This window comes from Bufo gargarizans, unplaced genomic scaffold, assembly GCF_014858855.1.
Source record: "Bufo gargarizans isolate SCDJY-AF-19 unplaced genomic scaffold, ASM1485885v1 original_scaffold_2146_pilon, whole genome shotgun sequence".
NCBI classification, from domain to species: domain Eukaryota; kingdom Metazoa; phylum Chordata; class Amphibia; order Anura; family Bufonidae; genus Bufo; species Bufo gargarizans.
The window spans coordinates 27,380-55,307 of NW_025334662.1; the positions used below are offsets into that span (position 1 = coordinate 27,380).

Below are 27,928 nucleotides of genomic sequence, written 5' to 3' on the forward strand. Positions count from 1 at the left end.
GCCACATTGTATGCGTACGTCACGTGCCACCACATTGTATGTGTACGTCACGTGCCACCACATTGTATGTGTACGTCACACGCCGCATTGTATGTGTACTTCACACACCGCATTGTATGCGTACGTCACACACCGCATTGTATGTGTACGTCACACACCGCATTGTATGCGTACGTCACACACCGCATTGTATGTGTACATCACACACCGCATTGTATGCGTACTTCACACTCCGCATTGTATGCGTACTTCACACCGCATTGTACGCGCACGTCACACGCCACCACATTGTATGCGTACATCACACGCCACATTGTATGCGTACATCACGCGCCGCATTATATGCGCACGTCACACGCCACATTGTATGTGCACGTCACACGCCACCACATTGTATGCGCACAACACACGCCACATTGTATGCGCACGTCACACACTGCATTGTATGTGTATGTCATACGCCGCATTGTATGTGTACTTCACACGCCGCATTGTATGCGTACTTCACACGTCACCACATTGTATGTGCACATCACACGCCACCTCCTTGTATGCGTACATCGCGTGCCACATTGTATGCGTACATCACACGCCACATTGTATGCGCACGTCACACACTGCATTGTATGTGTATGTCATACGCCGCATTGTATGTGTACGTCACACACCGCATTGTATGCGTACTTCACACGTCACCACATTGTATGTGCACATCACACGCCACCTCCTTGTATGCGTACATCGCGTGCCACATTGTATGCGTACATCACACGCCACATTGTATGCGCACGTCACACGCCACATTGTATGCGTACGTCACATGCCACATTGTATGCGTACTTCACACACCGCATTGTATGCGTACTTCACACTCCGCATTGTATGCGTACTTCACACGCCGCATTGTATGCGTACTTCACACTCCGCATTGTATGTGTACTTCACACTCCGCATTGTATGTGTACTTCACACTCCGCATTGTATGCGTACATCACACACCGCATTGTATGCGTACTTCACACCGCATTGTACGCGCACGTCACACGCCACCACATTGTATGCGTACATCACACGCCACATTGTATGCGTACATCACGCGCCGCATTATATGCGCACGTCACACGCCACATTGTATGTGCACGTCACACGCCACCACATTGTATGCGCACAACACACGCCACATTGTATGCGCACGTCACGTGCCACATTGTATGCGCACGTTACACACTGCATTGTATGTGTATGTCATACGCCGCATTGTATGTGTACGTCACACGCCGAATTGTATGTGTACGTCACACGCCGCATTGTATGCGTACTTCACACGTCACCACATTGTATGTGCACATCACACGCCACCTCCTTGTATGCGTACATCACGCGCCACATTGTATGCGCACATCACGCGCCACATTGTATGCGCACGTCACACGCCACATTGTATGCGCACGTCACACGCCACATTGTATGCGCACGTCACACGCCACATTGTATGCGCACGTCACACGCCACATTGTATGCGTACGTCACATGCCACATTGTATGCGCACTACACACACCGCATTGTATGTGTACATCACGCGCCACATTGTATGCGCACATCACGCGCCACATTGTATGCGCACATCACACGCCACATTGTATGCGCACATCTGTAAAAAAAAAAACTGCCCTAGGTGTCTTTTAATGAGAGTAGATGAAAAGTGGCCTCAACCACAACTTCTTGTCTTACAGGACAAAGTCCTTCGCCTGGAGGAGCAAGTGCGGAACGCAGAGGAGCAAGCGCAGGCGGAGAGGCTGAGAATCAGCGAGGAGAACACTCGAGTCTTCCAGTCTCTGAATAAGGTATAAAGACGATGACACCAGGAATGGAGTCCAGATCTTACACAAGGGTGACCTTCATCTGAATTTGGGACGTGACATTGACGTCTTGCACCAGGATGAGGTCCATGAGTTAAACCAATGCAACAGCCACAAGATGGCGCAAAGACATGGATTCTCGTGGGGTGCCCCAGTGTAAAGCCGTACACATTAGATGTATGTCAACCTAGCCGACGCCGAGGGTATGCCAAGTCTGTGCTCCGCCTTCCACCTAGGCTGCCACCCCAGGTGTCGGCATGGAGCTTCAACAACTAGGCTGCACTCTCGCCTGATTGAGAGCCCAAGGGGTTTTGCAGGGGTGTGTGGAACCAAGATGCCCCCCCAGACCTCAAGGGGGGTACCCGTAAGGGCGCTGCAACCCAATAAATTTGGAAGGGGCAGAGAGATTTAGAGGAGTGCAGAGGAGTCTGAAGAGTCCCTGTCTTGTTGGAGCCTCTTTGTAGGTGGGCTTCCTGGACGCAGAGGATTCACCTTAATCCGCCAAGCAGTGAATGACCCAGGGCCTGGCGTCACACCCAGCGGCAGGCAGAGCTGTCAGCGCCACAAACTGCAGGAACTTAAAGCTTCTCCTCTAGAATCCTTCCCTGTCCTCCAGCAGAGGATCTGACTTAACTCTGCCTCCTTCTGTCATGTATCCTGGGAAAGCTGGGTGACCACCGCCGTTAGAAGAGGGTGTCCTGCGTGACCAGGTGGATTTGCCCAGGAGGACTGTAGGGTCCATCAGCATCACCCAGATGTAGCAGATATGGGGTAGAGGACCTACTGCTGGATAACCAGGATTCACCATTCAGGACACCAGGAGAGCAGAGCAGTGATAGCTGAGAGGACAGGTATCTAAAGAAAGAGGAAACTACATGGCTGACAACAGAGAACGACAGTCACAGATTCTCAGCACCTACTGGATATTAGGAGAACTTATTGGTTTCATTTTAGAATATTTTCTGATACAAAGCTCCAGGTCCTCTCCACTGACAAAGAATAAAATGCTACAATTCTTTTCAGTCACCATTGGGGGGAGTTTAAGAGCTCACCACATATATAACTGTATATAGTAATCTCCTGAGCTCCCCCTAGTGGTGACTGTATACATCTGTATGTAGTAATCTCCTGAGCTTCCTCTACTGGTGGCTGTATACATCTGTATGTAGTAATCTCCTCAGCTCCCTCTAGTGGTGGCTGTATATATCTGTATGTAGTAATCTCCTGAGCTCCCTCTAGTGGTGGCTGTATATATCTGTATGTAGTAATCTCCTGAGCTCCCTCTAGTGGTGTCTGTATATATCTGTATGTAGTAATCTCCTGAGCTCCCTCTAGTGGTGGCTGTATATATCTGTATGTAGTCATCTCCTGAGCTCCCTCTAGTGGTGGCTGTATATATCTGTATGTAGTCATCTCCTGAGCTCCCTCTAGTGGTGGCTGTATATATCTATATATAGTAATCTCCTGAGCTCCCTCTAGTGGTGGCTGTATATATCTGTATGTAGTAATCTCCTGAGCTCCCTCTAGTGGTGACTGTATATATCTCTATGTAGTAATCTCCTGAGCTCCCTCTAGTTGTGGCTGTATATATCTCTATGTAGTAATCTCCTGAGCTCCCTCCAGTGGTGGCTGTATATATCTGTATGTAGTAATCTCCTGAGCTCGCTCTAGTGGTGGCTGTATATATCTGTATGTAGTAATCTCCTGAGCTCCCTCTAGTGGTGGCTGTATATATCTGTATGCAGTAATCTCCTGAGCTCCCTCTAGTGGTGGCTGTATATATCTGTATGTAGTTATCTCCTGAGCTTCCTCTAGTGGTGGCTGTATATATCTGTATGTAGTAATCTCCTGAGCTTCCTCTAGTGGTGGCTGTATATATCTGTATGCAGTAATCTCCTGAGCTCCCTCTAGTGGTGGCTGTATATATCTGTATGTAGTAATCTCCTGAGCTCCCTCTAGTGGTGGCTGTATATATCTGTATGTAGTAATCTCCTGAGCTTCCTCTAGTGGTGGCTGTATATATCTGTGTGTAGTAATCTCCTGAGTTCCTCTAGTGGTGGCTGTATATATCTGTATGCAGTAATCTCCTGAGCTTCCTCTAGTGGTGGCTGTATATATCTGTATGTAGTAATCTCCTGAGCTCCCTCTAGTGGTGGCTGTATATATCTGTATGCAGTAATCTCCTGAGCTCCCTCTAGTGGTGGCTGTATATATCTGTATGCAGTAATCTCCTGAGCTCCCTCTAGTGGTGACTGTATATATCTGTATGCAGTAATCTCCTGGGCTCCCTCTAGTGGTGGCTGTATATATCTGTATGTAGTAATCTCCTGAGCTTCCTCTAGTGGTGGCTGTATATATCTGTATGTAGTAATCTCCTGAGCTTCCTCTAGTGGTGGCTGTATATATCTGTATGTAGTAATCTCCTGAGCTGCCCCTAGTGGTGGCTGTATATATCTGTATGTAGTAATCTCCTGAGCTCCCTCTAGTGGTGGCTGTATATATCTGTATGTAGTAATCTCCCGAGCTCCCTCTAGTGGTGGCTGTATATATCTGTATGTAGTAATCTCCCGAGCTCCCTCTAGTGGTGGCTGTATATATCTGTATGTAGTAATCTCCTGAGCTCCCTCTAGTGGTGGCTGTATATATATGTATGCAGTAATCTCCTGAGCTCCCTCTAGTGGTGGCTGTATATATCTGTATGTAGTAATCTCCTGAGCTCCCTCTAGTGGTGGCTGTATATATCTGTATGTAGTAATCTCCTGAGCTCCCTCTAGTGGTGGCTGTATATATCTGTATGTAGTAATCTCCTGAGCTCCCTCTAGTGGTGGCTGTATATATCTGTATGTAGTAATCTCCTGAGCTCCCCTAGTGGAGGCTGTATATATCTGTATATAGTAATCTCCTGAGCTCCCTCTAGTGGTGGCTGTATATATCTGTATGTAGTAATCTCCTGAGCTCCCTCTAGTGGTGGCTGTATATATCAGTATATAGTAATCTCCTGAGCTCCTTCTAGTGGTGGCTGTATATATCTGTATGTAGTAATCTCCTGAGCTCCCTCTAGTGGTGGCTGTATATATCTGAATGTAGTACTCTTCTGAGCTCCCTCTAGAGGTGGCTGTATATATCTGTATGTAGTAATCTCCTGAGCTCCCTCTAGTAGTGGCTGTATATATCTGTATGTAGTAATCTCCTGAGCTCCCTCTAGTGGTGGCTGTATATATCAGTATGTTGTAAGCTCCGGAGTTCCCCCTACTGGTAGAATTTCATTCTATGTCTATGCAGGGGGTTTGGAGCTATGTATCAGATGATATATTATGAAGATATTTTCACATTAGTTTGGATGTCAATAAGTAATTATTTTAATGCATTACTCCTCCAATAATAAAAGATCATGGAGTCCTCTGTCAGCAGCCGTTCTCCGAGGTTGCGCTTCTGCATCGAGGGCCTCATTACAGGATGGATGTAATTATATGTATGTAGAAAGGGATCATTCACACCCTCCTCTAAATATAGAGCTAAACTTGTGCCCTGTGAAGAGCAGGTGTGAATGATCATGGCAGATCTGTCTGGACGTATCTTAAGGGGGATCTCTGCTACGGCAATCTCCTTCTCCTAGAAGGGTCCTCAGAAAAAAAGCGGAACGTAGGGTGCCCTGCTGCTGTCATTTGTGGAGGAACCTGGCGGCAAGTGTTGAGGTGTCCTGCAGCGTCCCACAGGTTAATTAAGTTTTACACAATATTTAATGATCTGTATATTGCACAGACATTCGGGGTCATCCAAAGTGGGGAACGCTCTATGTAGCTGCTGTGTGTTCAAGGGACCCATCCCCATATTATTGCTCTAATAGTGATCTTTCTGAACCTGACAACCCCTTCAATCTGTGACCTCATAGAGTTGATTATTTTTCAGGAGAAGGATCGCTTGTTGGCTCTTACTGCATTGAGTGGGAAGACGTCCGACCAACAGGACGGGAAGGAGGGTTCCCTCAAAAAAGTGAGTAATAGCCCTCATCCATATATCTGTCTTTTCCAAACTTACCTACCCTCTCACCCCCTTCACTCATTCCCTTCATATCCCCCATTATTTCCGAATACCAGGTGGACACTCTGACCCCCCCGCCCCACTACCCGCACTCTGCCCCCTCATGGTCCCCGATCCCTCTGCTCCATCACCCCATACTCTGCCCCCTCATGGTCCACGATCCCTCTGCCCCACTACCCCCACTCTGCCCCCTCATGGTCCCGATCCCTCTGCCCCATCATCCCCCACTCTGCCCCCTCATGGTCCCCGATCCCCCTGCCCCATTACCCCCACTCTGCCCCCTCATGGTCCCCGGTCCCTCTGCTCCATCACCCCCACTCTGCCCCCTCATGGTCCCCGATCCCCCTGCCCCATTACCCCCACTCTGCCCCCTCATGGTCCCCGATCCTTCTGCCCCATCACCCCCCACTCTGCCCCCTCATGGCCTCATGCCTCCCAAACCCCCTCGCCCCACTACCCCCACTCTGCCCCCTCATGGTCCCCGATCCCTCTGCCCCATCACCCCCACTCTGCCCCCTCATGGCCCCATGCTCCCCGATCCCCCTGCCCCATTACCCCCACTCTGCCCCCTCATGGTCCCCGATCCCTCTGCCCCATCATCCCCCACTCTGCCCCCTCATGGTCCCCTATCCCTCTGTCCCATCACCCCCCACTCTGCCCCCTCATGGCCTCATGCTCCCCGATCCCCCTGCCCCATTACCCCTACTCTGCCCCCTCATGGTCCCCGATCTCTCTGCCCCATCACCCCCACTCTGCCCCATCATGGTCCCCGATCCCTCTGCCCCATTACCCCCACTCTGCCCCCTCATGGTCCCCGATCCCTCTGCCCCATCACCCCCCACTCTGCCCCCTCATGGTCCCTGATCCCTCTGCCCCATCACCCCCCACTCTGCCCCCTCATGGTCCCCGATCCCTCTTCCCCATTACCCCCACTCTGCCCCCTCATGGTCCCTGATCCCTCTGCCCCATCACCCCCACTCTGCCCCCTCATGGTCCCTGATCCCTCTGCCCCATCACCCCCCACTCTGCCCCTCATGTTCCCCGATCCTTCTTCTCCATCATCCCCCATTCTTCCCCCTCATGGTCCCCGATCCCTCTGCCCCATCACCCCCACTCTGCCCCCTCATGGTCCCTGATCCCTCTGCCCCATCACCCCCCACTCTGCCCCCTCATGGTCCCTGATCCCTCTGCCCCATCACCCCCCACTCTGCCCCTCATGTTCCCCGATCCTTCTTCTCCATCATCCCCCATTCTTCCCCCTCATGGTCCCCGATCCCTCTGCCCCATCACCCCCACTCTGCCCCCTCATGGTCCCTGATCCCTCTGCCCCATCACCCCCCACTCTGCCCCTCATGTTCCCCGATCCCTCTTCCCCATCACCCCCCATTCTTCCTCCTCATGGTCCCTGATCCCTCTGCCCCATCACCCCCCACTCTGCCCCCTAATGATCCCCGATCCCTCTGCCCCATTACCCTCACTCTGCCCCCTCATGGTCCCCGATCCCTCTGCCCTATCACCCTCCACTCTGCCCCCTCATGGTCCCCGATTCCCTCTGCCCCATCACCCCCATTCTTCCCCCTCATGGTCCCTGATCCCTCTGCCCCATCACCCCCCACTCTGCTCCCTAATGATCCCCGATCCCTCTGCCCCATTACCCCCACTCTGCCCCCTCATGGTCCCCGATCCCTCTGCCCTATCACCCTCCACTCTGCCCCCTCATGGTCCCTGATTCCCTCTGCCCCATCACCCCCATTCTTCCCCCTCATGGTCCCTGATTCCCTCTGCCCCATCACCCCCATTCTACCCCCTCATGGTCCCTGATCCCTCTGCCTCCTTCTACCTCTCTTTAAACTTCTGCACTTTTCAGACCACTCTCTTGTTTTAAGTAGGACTCTAACATATCGGAGCTCGCTCCAAAGCATGAACCTCACATGTCCATGCGCAAAATAAAAGTGAGTACGCCCCAGGGAGCACGCTCCAGTTTCTGTTTTGTGTATAGATGTGCAGTAAACGCCTCCTCCTCCAATCATTGAGTTGGACTGACACGGAAATTTACAACAAACAATCTCTTCCACAATCCGCCATTGTTCTTCTTACTGCTGGTTATGGGAAGCAAAATCACAGTGCAGCGCTGCCCCCTGCTGGCCGAGCGCAGTATTACACGATTCATTTCCACTTATCTGACTTCTGTCCTTCTCTGTAAATTTCTTCTCTGCGCTCAATAATCATCTTATATCCAATGGTCTGAATGGTGATGTCATAATTTTAGGAATATTTTTTATTAGAGATAAGCGAATCATTTGGCAGTGTCACCCGATCCGGCAATCTTCAGAATCCTATGGAAGGACGGATTCATCTGTTATTTTATTGCATTTGGCAAAAAATTGATTTTCAAACTGAAATCCATTCAGCAAATCCCTTGGACATTGTACGGACCGGCTGGGGAATTGCTGTTTAATTTGCAGATCGGCATTATGTGAATTGGGCAGATTACAAAACATTGTCCACGATTATATAAACAGGGCTGAAGTTTTCTAAAAACGGACAGATGTGCTGCTGTTTTTGGAAGAAAACAGCCTTGTTTTTTTTTAATTATAACCCTGGACATTCCCTTTAAATTCCATCCAGAAAGAGTTCATTTTTGTACTTACTTCAACTGTCCACTAGGGGCTCCAGAGAACCTCCAGCCTGCCCAGGAGAAGAGGAAATGCTCCGTTTTTCCGTCAGTCTGACCGCCCAGTTTCGCTTCACGGCAACAGTAAGTGGCGAGATTATTACATTTGTCCTCCTCATTTACAATTATTTTTAGAACTTACTTTATTGTTTCTGATTTCTTGTAAAATAAAATTTAATCCGTGTGAAAAGTTCTGCAAATCCCTAATAAATGTGGCGCAAAAAAGAAACTTCCATTTTTAGTGCTTAGCGGTTCCGCATAAAAACGTGTGACTTTTCCAAATTTCATACCGCCGCTCTTGCCACATTAAGAGGTGGGGCCTCTGAAAAATCTGCTGATTTTGGGCCCTTACAAATACAAATTTGTTCTGTTCAATAAAGAAACCGCCATAGAAACCCCTTGTTTTTTTTCCTACCGCATGTGGTTTTATGGCCTTTTTTTACTTACATTTTTTCCGGTGTGAATCGCGTTTCGTTAACCTACAGAGATGCAAAAAAACAAAAACGCCAAAAGTGTCAACCCGCCAAGTAGTTTTTTTTCAAAAAGGCCAGAGACCTGATTAATGAAAAAAACATAAAAAAACGTGCATCTTGCGTTTCATCTGGAGCTGGATTTTCGACCGCAAAAAAAAAAACGCCAAAAGTGCACAAAACACCATTAGCCCCCCTCACCATAGTTCACACCACAGACTGGCTCATAGCTGGTGGGGATTAGGTTTTCTGGCACACGATGCCCCGAAAATGCCATTCTTAATAAACTACCTCCACAGGGTTTCAATTCCGCACCCTTGACAAGATCCCCGCTTGCTGTTAATGAACAGCCACTTTCCTGTTCACATCCAGAGGTTGAAAACCAATCCAGGCCCATCATGATTCTTACAGCTGAGGGTTTGTTACAGTTGTATCCAGTCCTGACAATTCCTCTGTAGGCAGCACAAACCTCACTCCTGTTTGCTACAATGTATCAGTGCAGATATCATGTATCGGATTGTTCAGCTCACAGATGTAGCAAACCCTGAACTGTGAGAAGTATTAGGCCTGTGCGGGTTTCATACAGATTGTTCCGATTTTACCAACATCAAGAAGAGATTTTGTAAATGTGCAAGAATTGAAACCCAAAGGGGGTCATTTAGGATCAGAAATACTCCTATATTAGGCGTATTTCTGGCGCGGATTGCAGCGCAAAGGCTCTCTGCGCCGCAATCTGCGACTGTTTGTTTTTTTACGCCTGTTTTAGAAAATGGTCTAAATGTACACTTAGACTGGCGCTGTATACGCCTGCGCCTCTTTATTACCTCGGCGGATCCAGCTATAGGGATTATAGACCAGCCTCATGTGTCTCCATGGTTACAGACTACAGACAAACCTGGTGTAGTCTGATGCTGTAATGTCTTACTCCATTTTTCAGACAATAGGGAAGGAGGCAGAGACTAAAAAATGTCCCCCATATGCCCGGGGCCCCTCGCACTGAATCTACTTACCTGGTCCCTGCGCCGCTGCTTCGCAGATGAAAACACCCGGTGTCGCCACTGGCAGGCGTGGACGGGGACGAGCCTCTCTAGCGTCACCCACAATGCTAGGGAGGCTCGTCTTCGTCCCCCGCCTGCCAGTGGCTGCCCCCCCCCCCCCCCCCGACACCAGATGTTTTCATCCGTGCACGGGGAGAAGCAGCAGCGGCGGTGCGGGGAGCGTGGTAGGTATATTCCCTGTGAGGGGTCCGGCACGTGGGGGGGGGGGGGGGGGCAGTTATTGATATTGGGTAACCCCTTTAACTACCGCACTGCCATCTGAAATGCAGGATTTGTGTTACCCTGTGTAAAACTGGATGACTCTGATAGATGTCCGCCGTTATCTTGCAGCGTGTCTGGAGGGCGCCGGCCTGGCTCTGCATCTCGCCGTTTCCTCCAGCAGTTCTGGCGGTAAGATTGCCTTAGCCATCAGCCCGAATCTTCAGATCACAAGGAACCGCAATCGTATGGGTGAAGAAAGGAGATCTTGTGGGGGGAGACTGCAGAACGGTGCGCCCAGGCTTCCGCTGACATACAGGTAGCTGTACCGACCCCCGTGGCGTCCCTCCTCATCGTCATCATCAGTGTCGTTATGTAATTGACTATATTCTCTTCTCCACAGACCCATTCCTAAAATAGCAGAGATGGAACGTCAGCTACTAGAGGCCATGGCAGAAAAAGAGCGCCTCCTGAAGGCCAGGGTGAGTAACACAGGTCCAGGGCAGATCAACTATATACATCCTAAGATTAAGTGTAACCCTTGCTGCCATTTACTACAAGAGAAGCCACGTGAGACATCCCACAGCGTGACTCTAACTGTAAAGAGCCCTTTCTAGTGCTCCTATATCTCCAGTATATAGCGTGGGCTACAATCGGCATTCACTGAATCTTCTGGGCACCAGTGCAAATCAGCTTCACTGGCAGGACTAAGTACATTATAGCTTTGTGAAAGCAAGTGGGAAATAATTGGAATGCGGGATGTGGACACGTCCAGGGTGGGGGTATAGGAGTCCATGGTATATCAGGCTCCTCTCAGTCTATGGCAGGCAGTAATATATTGTGCTGCTGTGGCCGCTGTGTTCTCCTCTTCCCCCAGCAGTATGGAGAGTCTCTCTTCCTCCTCCATGGAGGTGAAGTCTGGGCAGAGATCAGACAGTCTCCTGAAGTCAGTCTCCCTCACTGCTAAGTATTTGGGGCACCGCAGCAGGAAATGAGCCTCATCCTCCACGGCCTCCTGGTCTCACTGTGGGCACAGTTTGCTCTTCTTGGGCATGTACCTCTGTCGGTGACGCCCGGATTCGATGAGCAGGCTGTGGGCGCTCAGTCTGTAGCGACTCAGGATCTGTTTGTTTGTTTAGAAAGCATCGTCAAAACCGGAGAGGGGGAGGGGGGGGGGGGGGGGGGGTCTGCCTTTATGTAAAGTCCTGTCTAAAGCCCACAGTCCGAGAAGATATAAGTGAGGGACATGGACATGTGGAGTCTCTGTGGGCAGAGATACATGGAGGCAAAAACAACAATAAATTACTAATAGGAGTTTACTATAAACCACCTAATATACCAGAGTCCACAGAAAATCTGCTACTAAACGAGATAGACGAGGCGGCAAATCATAATGAGGTGGTTATTATGGGGGAACTCCGCAGATATAGACTGGGAAACTGAAAGCTGTACATCTCATAGAGGAAACAGGTTCTTGGCAATAACCAAAGACAATTACCTCTCCCAACTGGTTCAGGACCCGACTAGAGGGACGGCCATACTGGACTTAGTACTAACCAATAGACCTGACAGAACAACAGACGTGCAGGTCGGGGGACCCCTGGGAAATAGTGACCAGAAAGTAATAACCTTCCAATTATCATTCAAAAGAGCGTTTCTACAGGGAGGAACAAAAAAAGCAATAAATGACATAAAGAAAACATTGATATCACTAAAACAGGAAGGTAGCGAGGAAGCACTGAGAAACTACATGGACAACATAGAATATGTAAAAGACAGATAAAAGCAGCCAAGCTGGAGACAGAGAGAGTTACTGCCAGAGAGTAAAACTAACCCTAAAATGGTCTTTAATTATATACTGTGTGATCCAGGAGCCTTTCAGATAGTCTTTTAGTCAGGCAATACAGGCACAGATTGGCAGAGATCCATTTCCTTGTCCAGGATTTATTGTTCACAACCAGCGAATTATTCTGGCTTGCATCAGCAACAAGTAAAAGTTCATGAAAAATAAATGTCCTTACGTTCAGGTATCCACCAGGTGTGATACAGGTTTCTCATCCACTTTAGGCTAACCTGGTGCTTCCACTTGGCAAAGTGGTCTTCTCAGTGGCTCTTACTCTCAGACCAGCATGTATACTCTACTCAGTGGAAGTTTGCCTTTTCTAATCAGTTTGGCACAAGGTTGAGGCAGGAAACACCCGGGATGGAGTATGGGAGTGACTTTTCCACCCAAGCTCTTCAGTCACTCCTAAATCCCGGACCTAAAATCCAGCTCTAACCAACAGACTCGGTGACTTTGTATCACTGGTCACAAAATACTTCCGGGACTTACATCACTGAGACCAGAAGCCTCATGATACATACTTACCATTAATGACCATAGCTCTTGAATGTTTACAACTGTAAATGGTAAAAAATGGCCTATTAAAGAGTGATGGGGGAGGAGCTGTAGAAAGTTATGGGGGAGGAGTCGTAGAGGGTGATGAGGGAGTAGTAGAGAGTGATGAAGAGGGGTAGTAGAGGGTGATGAGGGAGGAGTCGTAGAGGGTGATGAGGGAGTAGTAGAGAGTGATGAGAGAGGAGTCATAGAGGGTGATGAGGGAGTAGTAGAGAGTGATGAGAGAGGAGTCATAGAGGGTGATGAGGAAGTAGTAGAGAGTGATGAGAGAGTAGTAGAAAGTGATGAAGAGGGGTAGTAGAGAGTGATGGGGGAGGAGTCATAGAGGGTGATGAGGGAGTAGTAGAGAGTGATGAAGAGGAGTCGTAGAGGGTGATGAGGGAGTAGTAGAGAGTGATGAAGAGGAGTCATAGAGGGTGATGAGGGAGTAGTAGAGAGTGATGAAGAGGAGTCGTAGAGGGTGATGAGGGAGTAGTAGATAGTGATGAAGAGGAGTCGTAGAGGGTGATGAGGGAGTAGTAGAGAGTGATGAAGAGGAGTCGTAGAGGGTGATGAGGGAGTAGTAGAGAGTGATGAGAAAGGAGTCGTAGAGGGTGATGAGGGAGTAGTAGAGAGTGATGAGGGAGGAGTCGTAGAGGGTGATGAGGGAGTAGTAGACAGTGATGAGAGAGGAGTCGTAGAGGGTGATGAGGGAGTAGTAGAGAGTAATGAGAGAGGAGTCATAGAGGGTGATGAGGGAGTAGTAGAGAGTGATGAGAGAGGAGTCATAGAGGGTGATGAGGGAGTAGTAGTGATGAGAGGGGAGTCGTAGAGGGTGATGAGGGAGTAGTAGAGAGTGATGAGGGAGGAGTCATAGAGGGTGATGAGGGAGTAGTAGAGAGTGATGAGGGAGGAGTCATAGAGGGTGATGAGGGAATAGTAGAGAGTGATGAGGGAGGAGTCCTAGAGGGTGATGAGGGAGTAGTAGAGAGTGGGGGTCAGTATTGGGCTCCATTCTCTTCAGTATATTTATTAATGATCTTGCACTGTAATATATTAATTTTGCAGATGACGCTAAACTGTGCAAAGCAATTAAAGGGGTTATCCAGGAATCAATATTGATGACCTATCCTTGGCATAGAAGGAGATTCTTTACTGTTAGAGCAGATTATATATAAAGAGAACCCGTCACCGTGTAATCTGCAGGCAGCGTGTTATAGAGCAGGAGGAGCTGAGCAGATTATATATACAGAGAACCTGTCACCATGTAATCTGCAGGCAGCGTGTTATAGAGCAGGAGGAGCTGAGCAGATTATATATACAGAGAACATGTCACCATGTAATCAGCAGGCAGCGTGTTATAGAGCAGGAGGAGCTGAGCAGATTATATATACAGAGAACCTGTCACCATGTAATCTGCAGGCAGCGTGTTATAGAGCAGGAGGAGCTGAGCAGATTATATATAAAGAACCTGTCACCGTGTAATCTGCAGGCAGCGTGTTATAGAGCAGGAGGAGCTGAGCAGATTATATATACAGAGAACCTGTCACTGTGTAATCTGCAGGCAGTGTGTTATAGAGCAGGAGGAGCTGAGCAGATTATATATACAGAGAACCTGTCACTATGTAATCTGCAGGCAGCGTGTTATAGAGCAGGAGGAGCTGAGCAGATTATATATAAAGAACCTGTCACTGTGTAATCTGCAGGCAGCGTGTTATAGAGCAGGAGGAGCTGAGCAGATTATATATAAAGAACCTGTCACCGTGTAATCTGCAGGCAGCGTGTTATAGAGCAGGAGGAGCTGAGCAGATTATATATACAGAGAACCTGTCACTGTGTAATCTGCAGGCAGTGTGTTATAGAGCAGGAGGAGCTGAGCAGATTATATATACAGAGAACCTGTCACTATGTAATCTGCAGGCAGCGTGTTATAGAGCAGGAGGAGCTGAGCAGATTATATATAAAGAACCTGTCACTGTGTAATCTGCAGGCAGCGTGTTATAGAGCAGGAGGAGCTGAGCAGATTATATATAGAGATAACCCGTCACCGTGTAATCTGCGGGCAGTGTGTTATAGAGCAGGAGGAGCTGAGCAGATTATAAATAAAGAGAACCTGTCACCGTGTAATCTGCAGGCAGCGTGTTATAGAGCAGGAGGAGCTGAGCAGATTATATATAAAGAGAACCTGTCACTGTGTAATCTGCAGGCAGCGTGTTATAGAGCAGGAGGAGCTGAGCAGATTATATATAAAGAGAACCTGTCACTGTGTAATCTGCAGGCAGCGTGTTATAGAGCAGGAGGAGCTGAGCAGATTATATATAAAGAGAACCTGTCACCGTGTAATCTGCAGGCAGCGTGTTATAGAGCAGGAGGAGCTGAGCAGATTATATATACAGAGAACCTGTCACTGTGTAATCTGCAGGCAGCGTGTTATAGAGCAGATGGAGCTGAGCAGATTATATGTAAAGAGAACCTGTCACCGTGTAATCTGCAGGCAGCGTGTTATAGAGCAGGAGGAGCTGAGCAGATTATATATAAAGAGAACCTGTCACCATGTAATCTGCAGGCAGCGTGTTATAGAGCAGGAGGAGCTGAGCAGATTATATATAAGAGAACCTGTCACCATGTAATCTGCAGGCAGCGTGTTATAGAGCAGGAGGAGCTGAGCAGATTATATATAAAGAGAACCTGTCACCATGTAATCTGCAGGCAGCGTGTTATAGAGCAGGAGGAGCTGAGCAGATTATATATAAAGAGAACCTGTCACCGTGTAATCTGCAGGCAGCGTGTTATAGAGCAGGAGGAGCTGAGCAGATTATATATAGAGAGAACCTGTCACCATGTAATCTGCAGGCAGCGTGTTATAGAGCAGGAGGAGCTGAGCAGATTATATATACAGAGAACCTGTCACCATGTAATCTGCAGGCAGCGTGTTATAGAGCAGGAGGAGCTGAGCAGATTATATATAAAGAGAACTTGTCACCATGTAATCTGCAGGCAGCGTGTTATAGAGCAGGAGGAGCTGAGCAGATTACATACAGTCATGTGAAAAAATTAGGACACCCTTTGAAAGCATGTGTTTTTTTGTAACATTTTTAATAAAAGGTTATTTCATCTCCGTTTCCACAATACAGAGAGATTAAAGTAATCCGACTAAACAAAGAAAACTGAAGAAAAGTATTTTCAAGATCTTCTGTAAATGTCATTCTACAAAAATGCCTATTCTAACTGAGGAAAAAGATAGGACACCCTCACATGTATTCCCTCTTAAATTGGCTCAGATCTCACACAGGTATATCACACCAGGTGCACATAATTAGTAGATCGTTACTCTGCATGTTGAATGAGGCTTGCCCTATTTAAACCTCAGACATTTAGTTTGGTGTGCTCCTGACTGTTGAAGTGAGAGTGAGCACCATGGTGAGAGCAAAAGAGCTGTCAGAGGACTTCAGAAAAAAGATTGTAGCAGCCTATGAGTCTGGGAAGGGATTTAAAAAGATCTCAAAAGATTTTGAAATCAGCCATTCCACTGTCCGGAAGATAGTCTACAAGTGGAGGGCTTTCAAAACAACTGCCAACATGCCCAGGACTGGTCGCCCCAGCAAGTTCACCCCAAGAGCAGACCGCAAGATGCTAAAAGAGGTCTCCAAAAACCCTAAAGTGTCATCTCGAGAACTACAGCAGGCTCTGGCTACTGTTGATGTAGAAGTACATGCCTCTACAATCAGAAAGAGACTGTACAAGTTTAACTTGCATGGGAGGTGTGCAAGGAGGAAACCTTTGCTTTCCAAGAGAAACATCGAGGCCAGACTGACATTTGCCAGAGATAAAGTTGACAAAGACCAGGACTTCTGGAATAATGTTCTTTGGACAGATGAGTCCAAAATTGAATTATTTGGACACAACAGCAGAGGACATGTTTGGCGTAAACCAAACACAGCATTCCAAGAAAAGAACCTCATACCAACTGTGAAGCATGGAGGTGGAAGTGTCATGGTTTGGGGCTGCTTTGCTGCAGCAGGACCTGGTCAGCTCACCATCATAGAATCCACGATGAATTCTACTGTGTATCAGAAGGTGCTTGAAGAACATGTGAGACCATCAGTTAGAAAATTAAAGCTGAAGCGGAACTGGACCATGCAACATGACAATGACCCAAAACATACTAGTAAATCAACCAAAGATTGGCTGAAAAAGAAGAAATGGAGAGTCCTGGAATGGCCAAGTCAAAGTCCAGATTTGAATCCCATTGAGATGCTGTGGGGTGACTTGAAAAGGGCTGTACGTGCAAGAAACCCCTCAAACATCTCACAGCTGAAAAAGTTCTGCATTGAGGAGTGGGGTAAAATTTCCTCAGACCGATGTCGAAGACTGGTAGATGGCTACAAGAACCGTCTCACTGCAGTTATTTCAGCCAAAGGAGGTAACACTCGCTATTAGGGGCAAGGGTGTCCTATCTTTTTCCTCAGTTAGAATAGGCATTTTTGTAGAATGACATTTACAGAAGATCTTGAAAAGACTTTTCTTCAGTTTTCTTTGTTTAGTCGGATTACTTTAATCTCTCTGTATTGTTGAAACGGAGATGAAATAACCTTTTATTAAAAATGTTACAAAAAACCACATGCTTTCAAAGGGTGTCCTAATTTTTTCACATGACTGTATACAGAGAACCTGTCACCATGTAATCTGCAGGCAGCGTGTTATAGAGCAGGAGGAGTTGAGCAGATTATATATAAGGAGAACCTGTCACCATGTAATCTGCAGGCAGCGTGTTATAGAGCAGGAGGAGCTGAGCAGATTATATATACAGAGAACCTGTCACCGTGTAATCTGCAGGGAGCGTGTTATAGAGCAGGAGAAGCTGAGCAGATTATATATAGAGAGAACCTGTCACCATGTAATCTGCAGGCAGCGTGTTATAGAGCAGGAGGAGCTGAGCAGATTATATATACAGAGAACCTGTCACCATGTAATCTGCAGGCAGCGTGTTATAGAGCAGGAGGAGCTGAGCAGATTATATATAAAGAGAACCTGTCACCATGTAATCTGCAGGCAGTGTGTTATAGAGCAGGAGGAGCTGAGCAGATTATATATAAAGAGAACCCATCACCATGTAATCTGCAGGCAGCGTGTTATAGAGCAGGAGGAGCTGAGCAGATTATATATACAGAGAACCTGTCACCATGTAATCTGCAGGCAGCGTGTTATAGAGCAGGAGGAGCTGAGCAGATTATATATAGAGAGAACCTGTCACCATGTAATCTGCAGGCAGCGTGTTATAGAGCAGGAGGAGCTGAGCAGATTATATATAAAGAGAACCTGTCACCGTGTAATCTGCAGGCAGCGTGTTATAGAGCAGGAGGAGCTGAGCAGATTATATATAAAGAGAACCTGTCACCATTTAATCTGCAGGCAGCGTGTTATAGAGCAGGAGGAGCTGAGCAGATTATATATACAGAGAACCTGTCACCGTGTAATCTGCAGGCAGCGTGTTATAGAGCAGGAGGAGCTGAGCAGATTATATATACAGAGAACCTGTCACCATGTAATCTGCAGGCAGCGTGTTATAGAGCAGGAGGAGCTGAGCAGATTATATATAGAGAGAACCTGTCACCATGTAATCTGCAGGCAGCGTGTTATAGAGCAGGAGGAGCTGAGCAGATTATATATAAAGAGAACCTGTCACCGTGTAATCTGCAGGCAGCGTGTTATAGAGCAGGAGGAGCTGAGCAGATTATATATAGAGAGAACCTGTCACCATGTAATCTACAGGCAGCGTGTTATAGAGCAGGAGGAGCTGAGCAGATTATATATACAGAGAACCTGTCACCATGTAATCTGCAGGTAGCGTGTTATAGAGCAGGAGGAGCTGAGCAGATTATATATACAGAGAACCTGTCACCATGTAATCTGCAGGCAGCGTGTTATAGAGCAGGAGGATCTGAGCAGGGATTATATATACAGAGAACCTGTCACCATGTAATCTGCAGGCAGCGTGTTATAGAGCAGGAGATGCTGAGCAGATTATATATAGAGAGAACCTGTCACCATGTAATCTGCAGGCAGCGTGTTATAGAGCAGGAGGAGCTGAGCAGATTATATATAGAGAGAACCTGTCACCATGTAATCTGCAGGCAGCGTGTTATAGAGCAGGAGGAGCTGAGCAGAGTATATATACAGAGAACCTGTCACCATGTAATCTGCAGGCAGCGTGTTATAGAGCAGGAGGAGCTGAGCAGATTATATATAGAGAGAACCTGTCACCGTGTAATCTGCAGGCAGCGTGTTATAGAGCAGGAGGAGCTGAGCAGATTATATATAAAGAGAACCTGTCCCTTTAATAAACCCCTTCCAGTCCGTTGTCCTCTTCACCCTCCGCCAGCCCTGATGCTGGTTCCCATTCATTGGGCTGTGTGCAGGGCTGAGCTTTCGTGCAGCTGACTGACCTCGCTGTCACATGACTGTCATACAAGTGCTTCTGCTTTTCGGAGGCGAGCCTTGGGCACCAGCTCCTTCTTCTGCGAGTCGTAGGACGGGCTGAGAGGCTGCACAGGACACGGGTATGGAGTCTGCTGCTGGGTGGTGTGGGGTCTCTGTGTGTGCGTGATATGAGCCTCATGTGATATTAGTTATATAGCGCTTATTCTGCATGTTATACCACTCGGCCTCAGAGCTGCTCCCCGCCAGCCGTGTCCCGACCTGAGCTGACAAACAAGTTTTTCATGTTTGCTCCGAGCCTTTGCAAACAGCCGATAAGCAGCAGAAAATTCGAGGAGCTTTTCCCGTAAAATATATATATAAAAAAAAAATCTGCAAATTCAAATCCCTCAGATGCTGTCGCCATCAGGCTGCTGTGCGTGCTATCCGTATCCGTATCTGGACTGCGCGACAACCATATGCAGCCAGCGCTGGGGTTGTCAGCCTAGTTATGGGGGGGGTATATTAGTCATCAGGGGGTGAGAAGCTCTGCCGGCACTATAGACAATATGGCTGTATATAATTAATATGGCGGCAGTGACGAGAACACAACAGCCCTTCATTATCTGAGTGGGGCAGAGGCAAAGCCACCACGTTTTTCCGTTCCTAGCCCTGAAGGGGTTAATATATATGTGCAGTAATGGCCGATGTTGCCGGATCCGACCGACAAGTGCCGACGTTCTGTATTATTAAATTACTATCACCATTAATATACGTCTTACTTGTATAGAGATGCAGCAGAGCTGAATTTGTCATATGTCTTTGCTCGTGCATACTGCCAAAATGGAGGCGACATGTCGTGACGTCACTGTGCAGTGTGTGAAATGACAAACTCTGCTCTGCTACACTCGCAAGAATCTAAAGGGGCGCTGCGTGGTCTGTAAACACAATAGGAGCAAAGTGCGTGCTCAGCTCTGCTCCATCTGCATGCGGTGACATGACGCTGGGTCGACTCAGCGCTGAGACAAGGAAACCTTGCTGCTGAGGTCAGAATTTCGGAGAACAATGACGCGTATTATCTCTCAGGGCCATTGTTTGCGTTGGGTGGAGCTGCCGACGTGATGTGGGTAAGGACTTCACACGCTCCACTGTTTCCCAATGCGTCGCCCGTCCTCGCGGTGCAGACACCTGTGCTCTGGTCCTGTCCCCGCACGCTGCTTGGATTCAGGTTGCATCATTTTACTCCGGCAGCAGGGGGCGCTACACTCCTGCCTTATAATCCTGCTCATAGCCCCTTTGCTTTATCCCAGGAGGAGAAGAGAACAGCGAATGAAATGACAAAACGTCTGGAAGCAGAGCAGAACCACGTGAAGGAGGAAGCTCCCGTCCCCAGCCCCCCCTTAGTGCAGGCGGCCATACCGGAGACCACAGCAGAGCCGGTAAGTCCTCACACCCTGGGGCTCCTCCTCTGTAAGCCCACAGAAAATGTTACTGTCATTATTGAAGTTGCTTTATATTTATACTCTATTCACATCCAAAGCTGCGTTCAGAACTCTGAGGTTTTCCGCCTGCGGTTGCTCTGCAGTCGGTTACTGTATATGATGCAGGGCACTCAGACGGATTTCAGTTGCTCCTTAGCAGCACATGCTGTAAAGCAACTGCACCTGGCTGCTACAGAGCAACTGGAAGACTGAATGTCAGAAGAGGAAGATCTGAAAGGGTCCACGGTGACGACATGACAGGCAGGAACATACACAGGTCACATCTCTGCCTTCCTCTCAGGCCCCCTTTGACCTCAGATCGTACCTGGAGGCATCAGGGCACAGTGTGGAGACCTGCCCGCATGTGCGGGTCAGCGCCATGTGCTGCAGGGGATACCTGGTGAAGATGGGCGGCCGCATAAAGACCTGGAAGAAGCGGTGGTTTGTGTTTGACAGGCAGAAGAGGAGGCTGGCGTACTACGCAGGTGAGCGAGGGGCGCACCACCATGTGCACCGGGTGTATATGGGGATATATAAGGGGTGGATATGTGTAGATATAAGGGATTTATAAGGGGTGTATATGTGGATGTATAAGGGGTATAGATGTGGATATATAAGAGGTGTATATGTATACATAGTGGGTATATAAGGGATGTATTTGTGTATATAAAGTATATAATTATGTATATGTGTGTACCTAGTGGATATATAAGGGGTGTATATGTGGATATAAGCTATATAATTATGTATATGTGTGTACCTAGTGGATATATAAGGGGTATATATAATATAGATATTATGGATGCATATGTGGATATATAAAAGGGTGTATATGTATACATAGTGGGTATATAAGGGATGTACTTGTGTATATAATGTATATATTTATGTATATGTGTGTACCTAGTGGACATATAAGGGGTGTATATAATATATATAAGGGGTGTATGGTGGATATAATGACATGTGAATGTTTCTGCAGACAAGGAAGAGCAGAAGCTGAAGGGGGTCATCTACTTCCAGGCCATAGAAGAGGTTTATTATGATCACTTACGCAGCGCTTTCAAGGTGAGTGATGTGTATGTAATGTACATGAAATGATGCGTCCCCGACTGTTAAGTTATAAGAAGAGTTCAGTGACAATATGTACGACGAGTCAGTGTCCCCACCATAGAGTGACAGCCAAAGTGTCCCCACCACAGAGTGACAGCCACAGTGTCCCCACCATAGAGTAACAGCCACAATGTCCCCCACCACAGAGTGACAGCCACAGTGTCCCCACCACAGAGTGACAGCCACAATGTCCCCCACCACAGAGTGACAGCCACAATGTCCCCCACCACAGAGTGACAGCCACAATGTACCCCACCACAGAGTGACAGCCACAATGTCCCCCACCACAGAGTGACAGCCACAATGTCCCCCACCACAGAGTGACAGCCACAATGTCCCCCACCACAGAGTAACAGCCACAGTTTCCCCACCACAGAGTGACAGCCACAATGTCCCCCACCTCAGAGTGACAGCCACAGTTTCCCCACCACAGAGTGACAGCCACAATGTCCCCCACCACAGAGTGACAGCCACAATGTCCCCCACCACAGAGTAACAGACACAGTTTCCCCACCACAGAGTGACAGCCACAATGTCCCCCACCACAGAGTGACAGCCACAATGTCCCCCACCACAGAGTGACAGCCACAATGTCCCCCACCACAGAGTGACAGCCACAATGTCCCCCACCACAGAGTGACAGCCACAATGTCCCCCACCACAGAGTGACAGCCACAGTTTCCCTACCATAGAGCAAGAGTCACAGTGTCCCCACCATAGAGTGCCAGAGTGTCCCCATAGTACGGTTCATGTGTCCCTGCCATTAGTGCTCGTTCACATAGCATATCTTGTGCGTGGATAATAACTGTACGGAATTGGTTGTCAGTGGGAATCCACGCTGCCTTTCATCTAACTGCGTTAAGGAGGAACATGTCTCTTCATGGCGATGTTCTGCAGCGGGTATCTGCATGTGGATTAGTCACGGGCAGCTGAAGCAGATGGTTCATGCAGAAACCTGAGTGTCAGACCAGATTTCCATTGATAAAATCCGCCATTGAACATAGCCTAACAGTACTACGTAAAATCCTGCAGCGTCAGCACTATTCGCTCTCCTCCTCCGGTCAGATTCTTCCCCACTGCCGCCATCTTATTGACTTTCTAAACTCATTTCTGTACTTTTCCAGAGCCCACACCCCAAGCTGACATTTTGTTTGAAGACCTTCGAGCGTCTGTTTTGTATGGTGGCACCGACCCCTGAGGCCATGAGGATGTGGATGGATGTCATGGTCACGGCAGCTGAGGAGAACTCCCGGTACTGAGAACTTTTGGGACTTGTACCAAAGGAGAAGGGCAAGAAAAGACCATAAAGCTCAGACTTGTTCTAGAAAGAAGGAACTTGTGAGAGAAATATGACTGACGCCACGGAAGGAAGAGAAAGAAATGTCTCTTAGGAAACATATGACCGGACTGTGGAAGTCCTCCGGGGCATCTGTGTCTATACGTCCTTTCATTCATCTGCTCCTTTTTCCCATGAACCATTCTGGATGTAATGTCCATTGTACTAAAGGCTCTCGGGGCCTGCTGGGCATCTACGTAAGATATATGTTAAATACCGTATACACCCAGTGAACATACATTCATGATCAAACATGGCGAATACCACTGTCTTCTACTTTATTTTATGGATCTCTGAAAATCCTGTGACTAACTTCAAAGATCAGGAAGGGTTAAAAGACATAGGACGGACATTTTGAAGACTTGTGACAATGCAGATTTGTAAGAAACTGAGGTAAAAATGTCTGCCCTGGCATTACGGTGGAATACGACGGTGTCTGATCTCCTTGATGGTTGCCAAGAACCAATCGAAGACACAAGGAATGGAAGATTTTGGAGAAACTATGGCAGAACTCAGGGCGATGCAGCCTCGTCAATGGTTCTGAATTGTGGTTGGATACTATTGAAGCAGTCACCGGTTATAGGGTTTATGTACGTGTTTCTAGAAGGCCTGCCTTTGTTGGAAATAAATAATATAATGTAGCATGCAGGGGCCCACGTAGAAAGGGCCCCCAAAACAAGAATCAGTGAAATTTCCATATTGTGCAATGTGTTTAAACCAATTTTGCTGCTAGAAGACATTTATAAATAAAGTTGGACAGTTGACATAAAGCCTCAAGGGGCCTTGTTGCCCATAGCAACCAATCAGAATTCAGCTTTCTTATTCTACACTGCACTGGAAAAGTGAAACACAGATTGTGATTGGTTGCTGCAGCAAGAAGGGCCAGTGAGTGGGCTTGAACCTGGTCACCATTTGATTTGGTGTGACACCAAAATGGGACATAATGGGGCAGATAAGGGAGGACTGGCCTTGTTGCCCATAGCAACCAATCAGAGCTGAGCTTTCATTCCTTAAACTGCTGTGGTAAAATGAAAGCTGTGCTGTGATTGGTTGCTACAGGCAACAAATACAGGGTTTTTAAACAGTTTTGATATTTGAGGTTTAATGATTTATTACTAATTGTCTAAAAGACAAGCTGGCCTTGCTGCCCATAGCAACCAATCAGAGCTCAGCTTTTATTCTTAATCGGTTCTGTAAGGAAAAAAAGCTCTTCTGTGACTGGTCGTTAATGGCGAATGGCCAATTCTACTTTTAGTCAGCTGTGATAAATCTGCCCCGTGTTATTTCATGTCTACCTGTTGCCTGTATACGGTGACAGCAGCCATTTTGTGCCCCAGATGACAATATGGCCGCCTAATGAGCAGTGTGAACCTAGGGACAAAAGGCAGCCATTTTATGGACTGAATCAAGACAACAAAATGGCTGCCACTCAAAAAAGGCAATAGGCACATTATGTTTCGGGGAAGAGCTCTTAAAGGGGTTTTCTGAGATTTTGTTAACTACTTTGAGCGCAGGTGCTTTCTCAAACAGCCGTTCGGCAGGACACCCACTGATCTGTTAAAGAATCTCGGAAAACCCCATTAATTCTGTCCTATTTGTGCGAGAACGGGTCTCTTATGATGGAACACAGATGTAAATTAGTAGCATGTCAAGGTTGTATATATTTTTGTGTTTTTTTTGTGATATATTAAAAATATTACTTTAAAAAATTCTCAGAAATCCACAAACTTTTTGTCTGACAGATGAAGGTAGCACGCGACTGTTGTGTCCATCTTCCATAGGAAGGATGGAAATTGGTTACGCCACACTGCAACTTTACTACAAAAATTTTAAAATTTCCTAGAGGTGGGTGGTGGAGATTGCAGGATCTCTGGTCACTTCCATTCCTCATGTAACGGTGAAGGACTCGCCTCCTCCATGTCGGTGTGATATAGACGGTGGGCATCTGATTAGTGATGCCCTCCACACCAGCTCTTGTGACCAGTCAGATGCCCTCCTTCCCTTCTCCTTCTCCAGTTTCCGGCACACATCTGGTAGGATTGTAGACTTGTATAAAGTTTGTATATTTGGGGAACATTTTTCTGGTTTATGGGTCATTATTACATTTATTTATTGTACTAGTCCTGAATAAAAGATGTCGGAATATGTGACGAAAACCCGAGTCATTCTTGTGGAGGGGGGTGGACTGTGTTGGAGGAGAGACAGTTCTTGGCCGGTGTAACGTTATATCTACCTACCTCGTGAGATTTCCCTACCCTCGTCCCTTCCGGTCGCACCGCACACCTCCTCATGTCATGTCCGGTGCGACCGGAAGTGACGAGGGTAGGGAAATCTCACGAGGTAGGGAAATGTAACGTTACACCGGTACAATGGTTGTCCTCTATGCCCGCACAGGCACATGGGGATTTGGTTGGCCTTTCTTCTTCGCTAAACCCTCTTTTAGGGATGGACTCATGTCTGACAACCTCGTTCCCACATTCCTGCGTCAGCGAAGTGGGGTTACTGCATCTTTCTAGTCACAGAGCAGAACTACAGGCTCACAGCCCCCTGTATCTGACAAAGGAAGACATGCAGCCTGAGACCAGCCATGGTCACCTACCAACCTCTGGGATCAGTACCAGATACTTACCTGTACCCTCCCTACCAGTAAAAGCAATCCGTGTCCTATCACTTCCACTGGGAGATACCTATCACTGCAGCAGCAAAAATCCCTCCCCTCCTCTGGTCAGATCCTTCCCCAGTACAACCATTCATCATTTTCCAGTTTCTTTATGCCACGGGCGCCTCCTATAACGCGTTCCAGGTGTAGGGAATGCCGAGTGGTATGTTGAAGCCTAAAATGTCTCTTCATGCGTGTCACGGTGCTCCTACCTGGATACGGCTGGACCCCAGGCTTTAGCTCCAAAGCAATAAATAGGGGGAATAATTGAGGGATTAAAGAATAACTTGAGTCGAGACCTTGTATGTAGTTGAACAGCAGCTTTACTTGATTAAACGTTCATCAGAAACAGTCTTCAAGCTTTGTCTTGGTCTCAGCAGGCTTTAGCATTAAACTGGCAGGCTTCTTCAATAACTCTGCTTGCTTTCTCTCTCTCTGCTGTACTGACAGGCTTGCTTAATACACTGTTACTTTTGTATGTGTTGCACATATGCTGAAAGTATGGTCAATAATTCCAATGTGCGGGCTGGGTGAAACCCGAAGTGCTTTTATTGAAACATGTTCTGCAATGACAGCATGACCTTCAGTCAGGTAGGCAGAAGAGCAACTGCGTATTCTGTCCCCCCAGGAAAAAAAGATCTGTCTTTTAGTTCCCCCTGCATTTAGCAGTGTTATATGAACTGTGCTCGTCATTCAGGCTTTAAACACTCTGCTGCCATCTACTGGTGATTTAATAGAAATGCCCTGAGTTTGACTTTTCTATTACCACAGCTTTACTTCTGGATTGCTGAAGCTAAGAATGTATTATGTATTAGTTTATTTTTTTATGGGGTACCTGATTTTGACATACCTTACACTCTCCCTCACAAAATGTTATGTCGTCCCTGACATACACAGACTTTAGTATAAGAACTATTCTCTTACTCATCTCCCAACAACCATCGGGAGCCAAGGTTAACTAGTAATACAATTACTTGAGGAACCGTCCTCCCTGCGACATCTACTCCCGGTTATGTCACAGCTTCCCACCAGGTCCACAGCGCTATGAAGCCTGGTGGAATATTGTTGCATATAGCCAACTATTAAGAAAGTGTCTGTGAAGGTTCTCATTTATCCAGGTCATGGTATATGAGAAAGCTCGTTGGAAGAACGAGTGAAACGTTTTCAGTACGTCCAGTTGCCTTGATTTATTCTTTACAGATATAACTATTAAGAAACCCCTTTAACACAGGTTTGTGTACGTCATTGTGAAGACAAGAGTTGTTGGAGAACTAGGGGACACCTTATTACTTCTGTCCTGTCCATACCCAGGGTATGGTACCAATACTGTACAGCATAACCACCTATTATTCTCTTCTTTTTGTTGTTGTCGGCCGACTTTCCCTTCTACCGAGTTCCATCACTTGAAGCTATTTTACCTGGAATGTCTGCAGTAAGAGAGCAAGACATTTCCTTTTGTTAACCCCAGAACATAACATCTAACATTTTCAACATAAGTAGACATTAATAAACCATAAGAAAAACGAAAAGAAGGGACCCCAGGGGTTGGGAAAAAGAAAGGAGGGGGACAGTGCCCACCTAGTATATCCACTAATATCACCCCTGAAGAATAACTCGACACAAGCTCCCGAGTACAAATGGCAGAATAACAGAAGAAAAGGAGCCAAGAAATGCCAAAAAGTAGAAAATAAATAAATATTTATTAGTGGTAATGTAACATGACAATAAGTAAAAATGCAATACAGTGCATGTGATGCCAGGAGACAGGGAACAAAAGGGAACAGGGAAGGAAAAAACAGCGCCACCCTGGGAGGGACACACTGGTCAATGATGCATCAGTATAAAAGATCACTAGGAACATATAAGGTATAATAACCTATCCTAGGATCACTACATATACAAAATCATAGTGAAAGGTGAGTCGTAGCTCAACTGCAAAGAACCAATATATATAAAAAAAATGATGATATGGACGTAAGTGGATACACCAAACAGCTAAAGTGGATAGCCGCACTGGACGCAAGCCTGGGAAATCAGAAAGCATCCAGGTGAAGAGGGACAACAGAGTAGACAAGCAGGAGGGACTCATATAAAAAGGACCAGAAGTGTAGCAACCAGGATGGCGTAGCTACGACTCACCTTTCACTATGATTTTGTATATGTAGTGATCCTAGGATAGGTTATTATACCTTATATGTTCCTAGTGATCTTTTATACTGATGCATCATTGACCAGTGTGTCCCT

General features: G+C 47.2%; 1 protein-coding gene across 2 annotated transcripts in view; it reads left to right on the top strand.

Annotated features, from left to right (window-relative positions):
* Positions 1 to 25,181, top strand: part of LOC122924030 (pleckstrin homology-like domain family B member 3) — a 44,554-nt gene extending 19,373 nt beyond the window's left edge. Inside the window, exons 7-16 of one of the 2 annotated variants that reach the window (XM_044274945.1) lie at positions 1,735 to 1,845; positions 5,770 to 5,853; positions 7,791 to 7,853; positions 8,569 to 8,659; positions 10,434 to 10,620; positions 10,705 to 10,783; positions 20,406 to 20,534; positions 20,878 to 21,061; positions 21,559 to 21,644; positions 22,814 to 25,181. In XM_044274945.1, the coding sequence (XP_044130880.1) occupies positions 1,735 to 1,845; positions 5,770 to 5,853; positions 7,791 to 7,853; positions 8,569 to 8,659; positions 10,434 to 10,620; positions 10,705 to 10,783; positions 20,406 to 20,534; positions 20,878 to 21,061; positions 21,559 to 21,644; positions 22,814 to 22,948 (1,149 nt within the window). In that variant the 3' untranslated portion in view covers positions 22,949 to 25,181. The remainder of the gene's footprint in view (positions 1 to 1,734; positions 1,846 to 5,769; positions 5,854 to 7,790; positions 7,854 to 8,568; positions 8,660 to 10,433; positions 10,621 to 10,704; positions 10,784 to 20,405; positions 20,535 to 20,877; positions 21,062 to 21,558; positions 21,645 to 22,813) is intronic. The other variant, XM_044274947.1, reaches the window with a different exon arrangement.
* Positions 25,182 to 27,928: the final 2,747 nt, after the last annotated feature.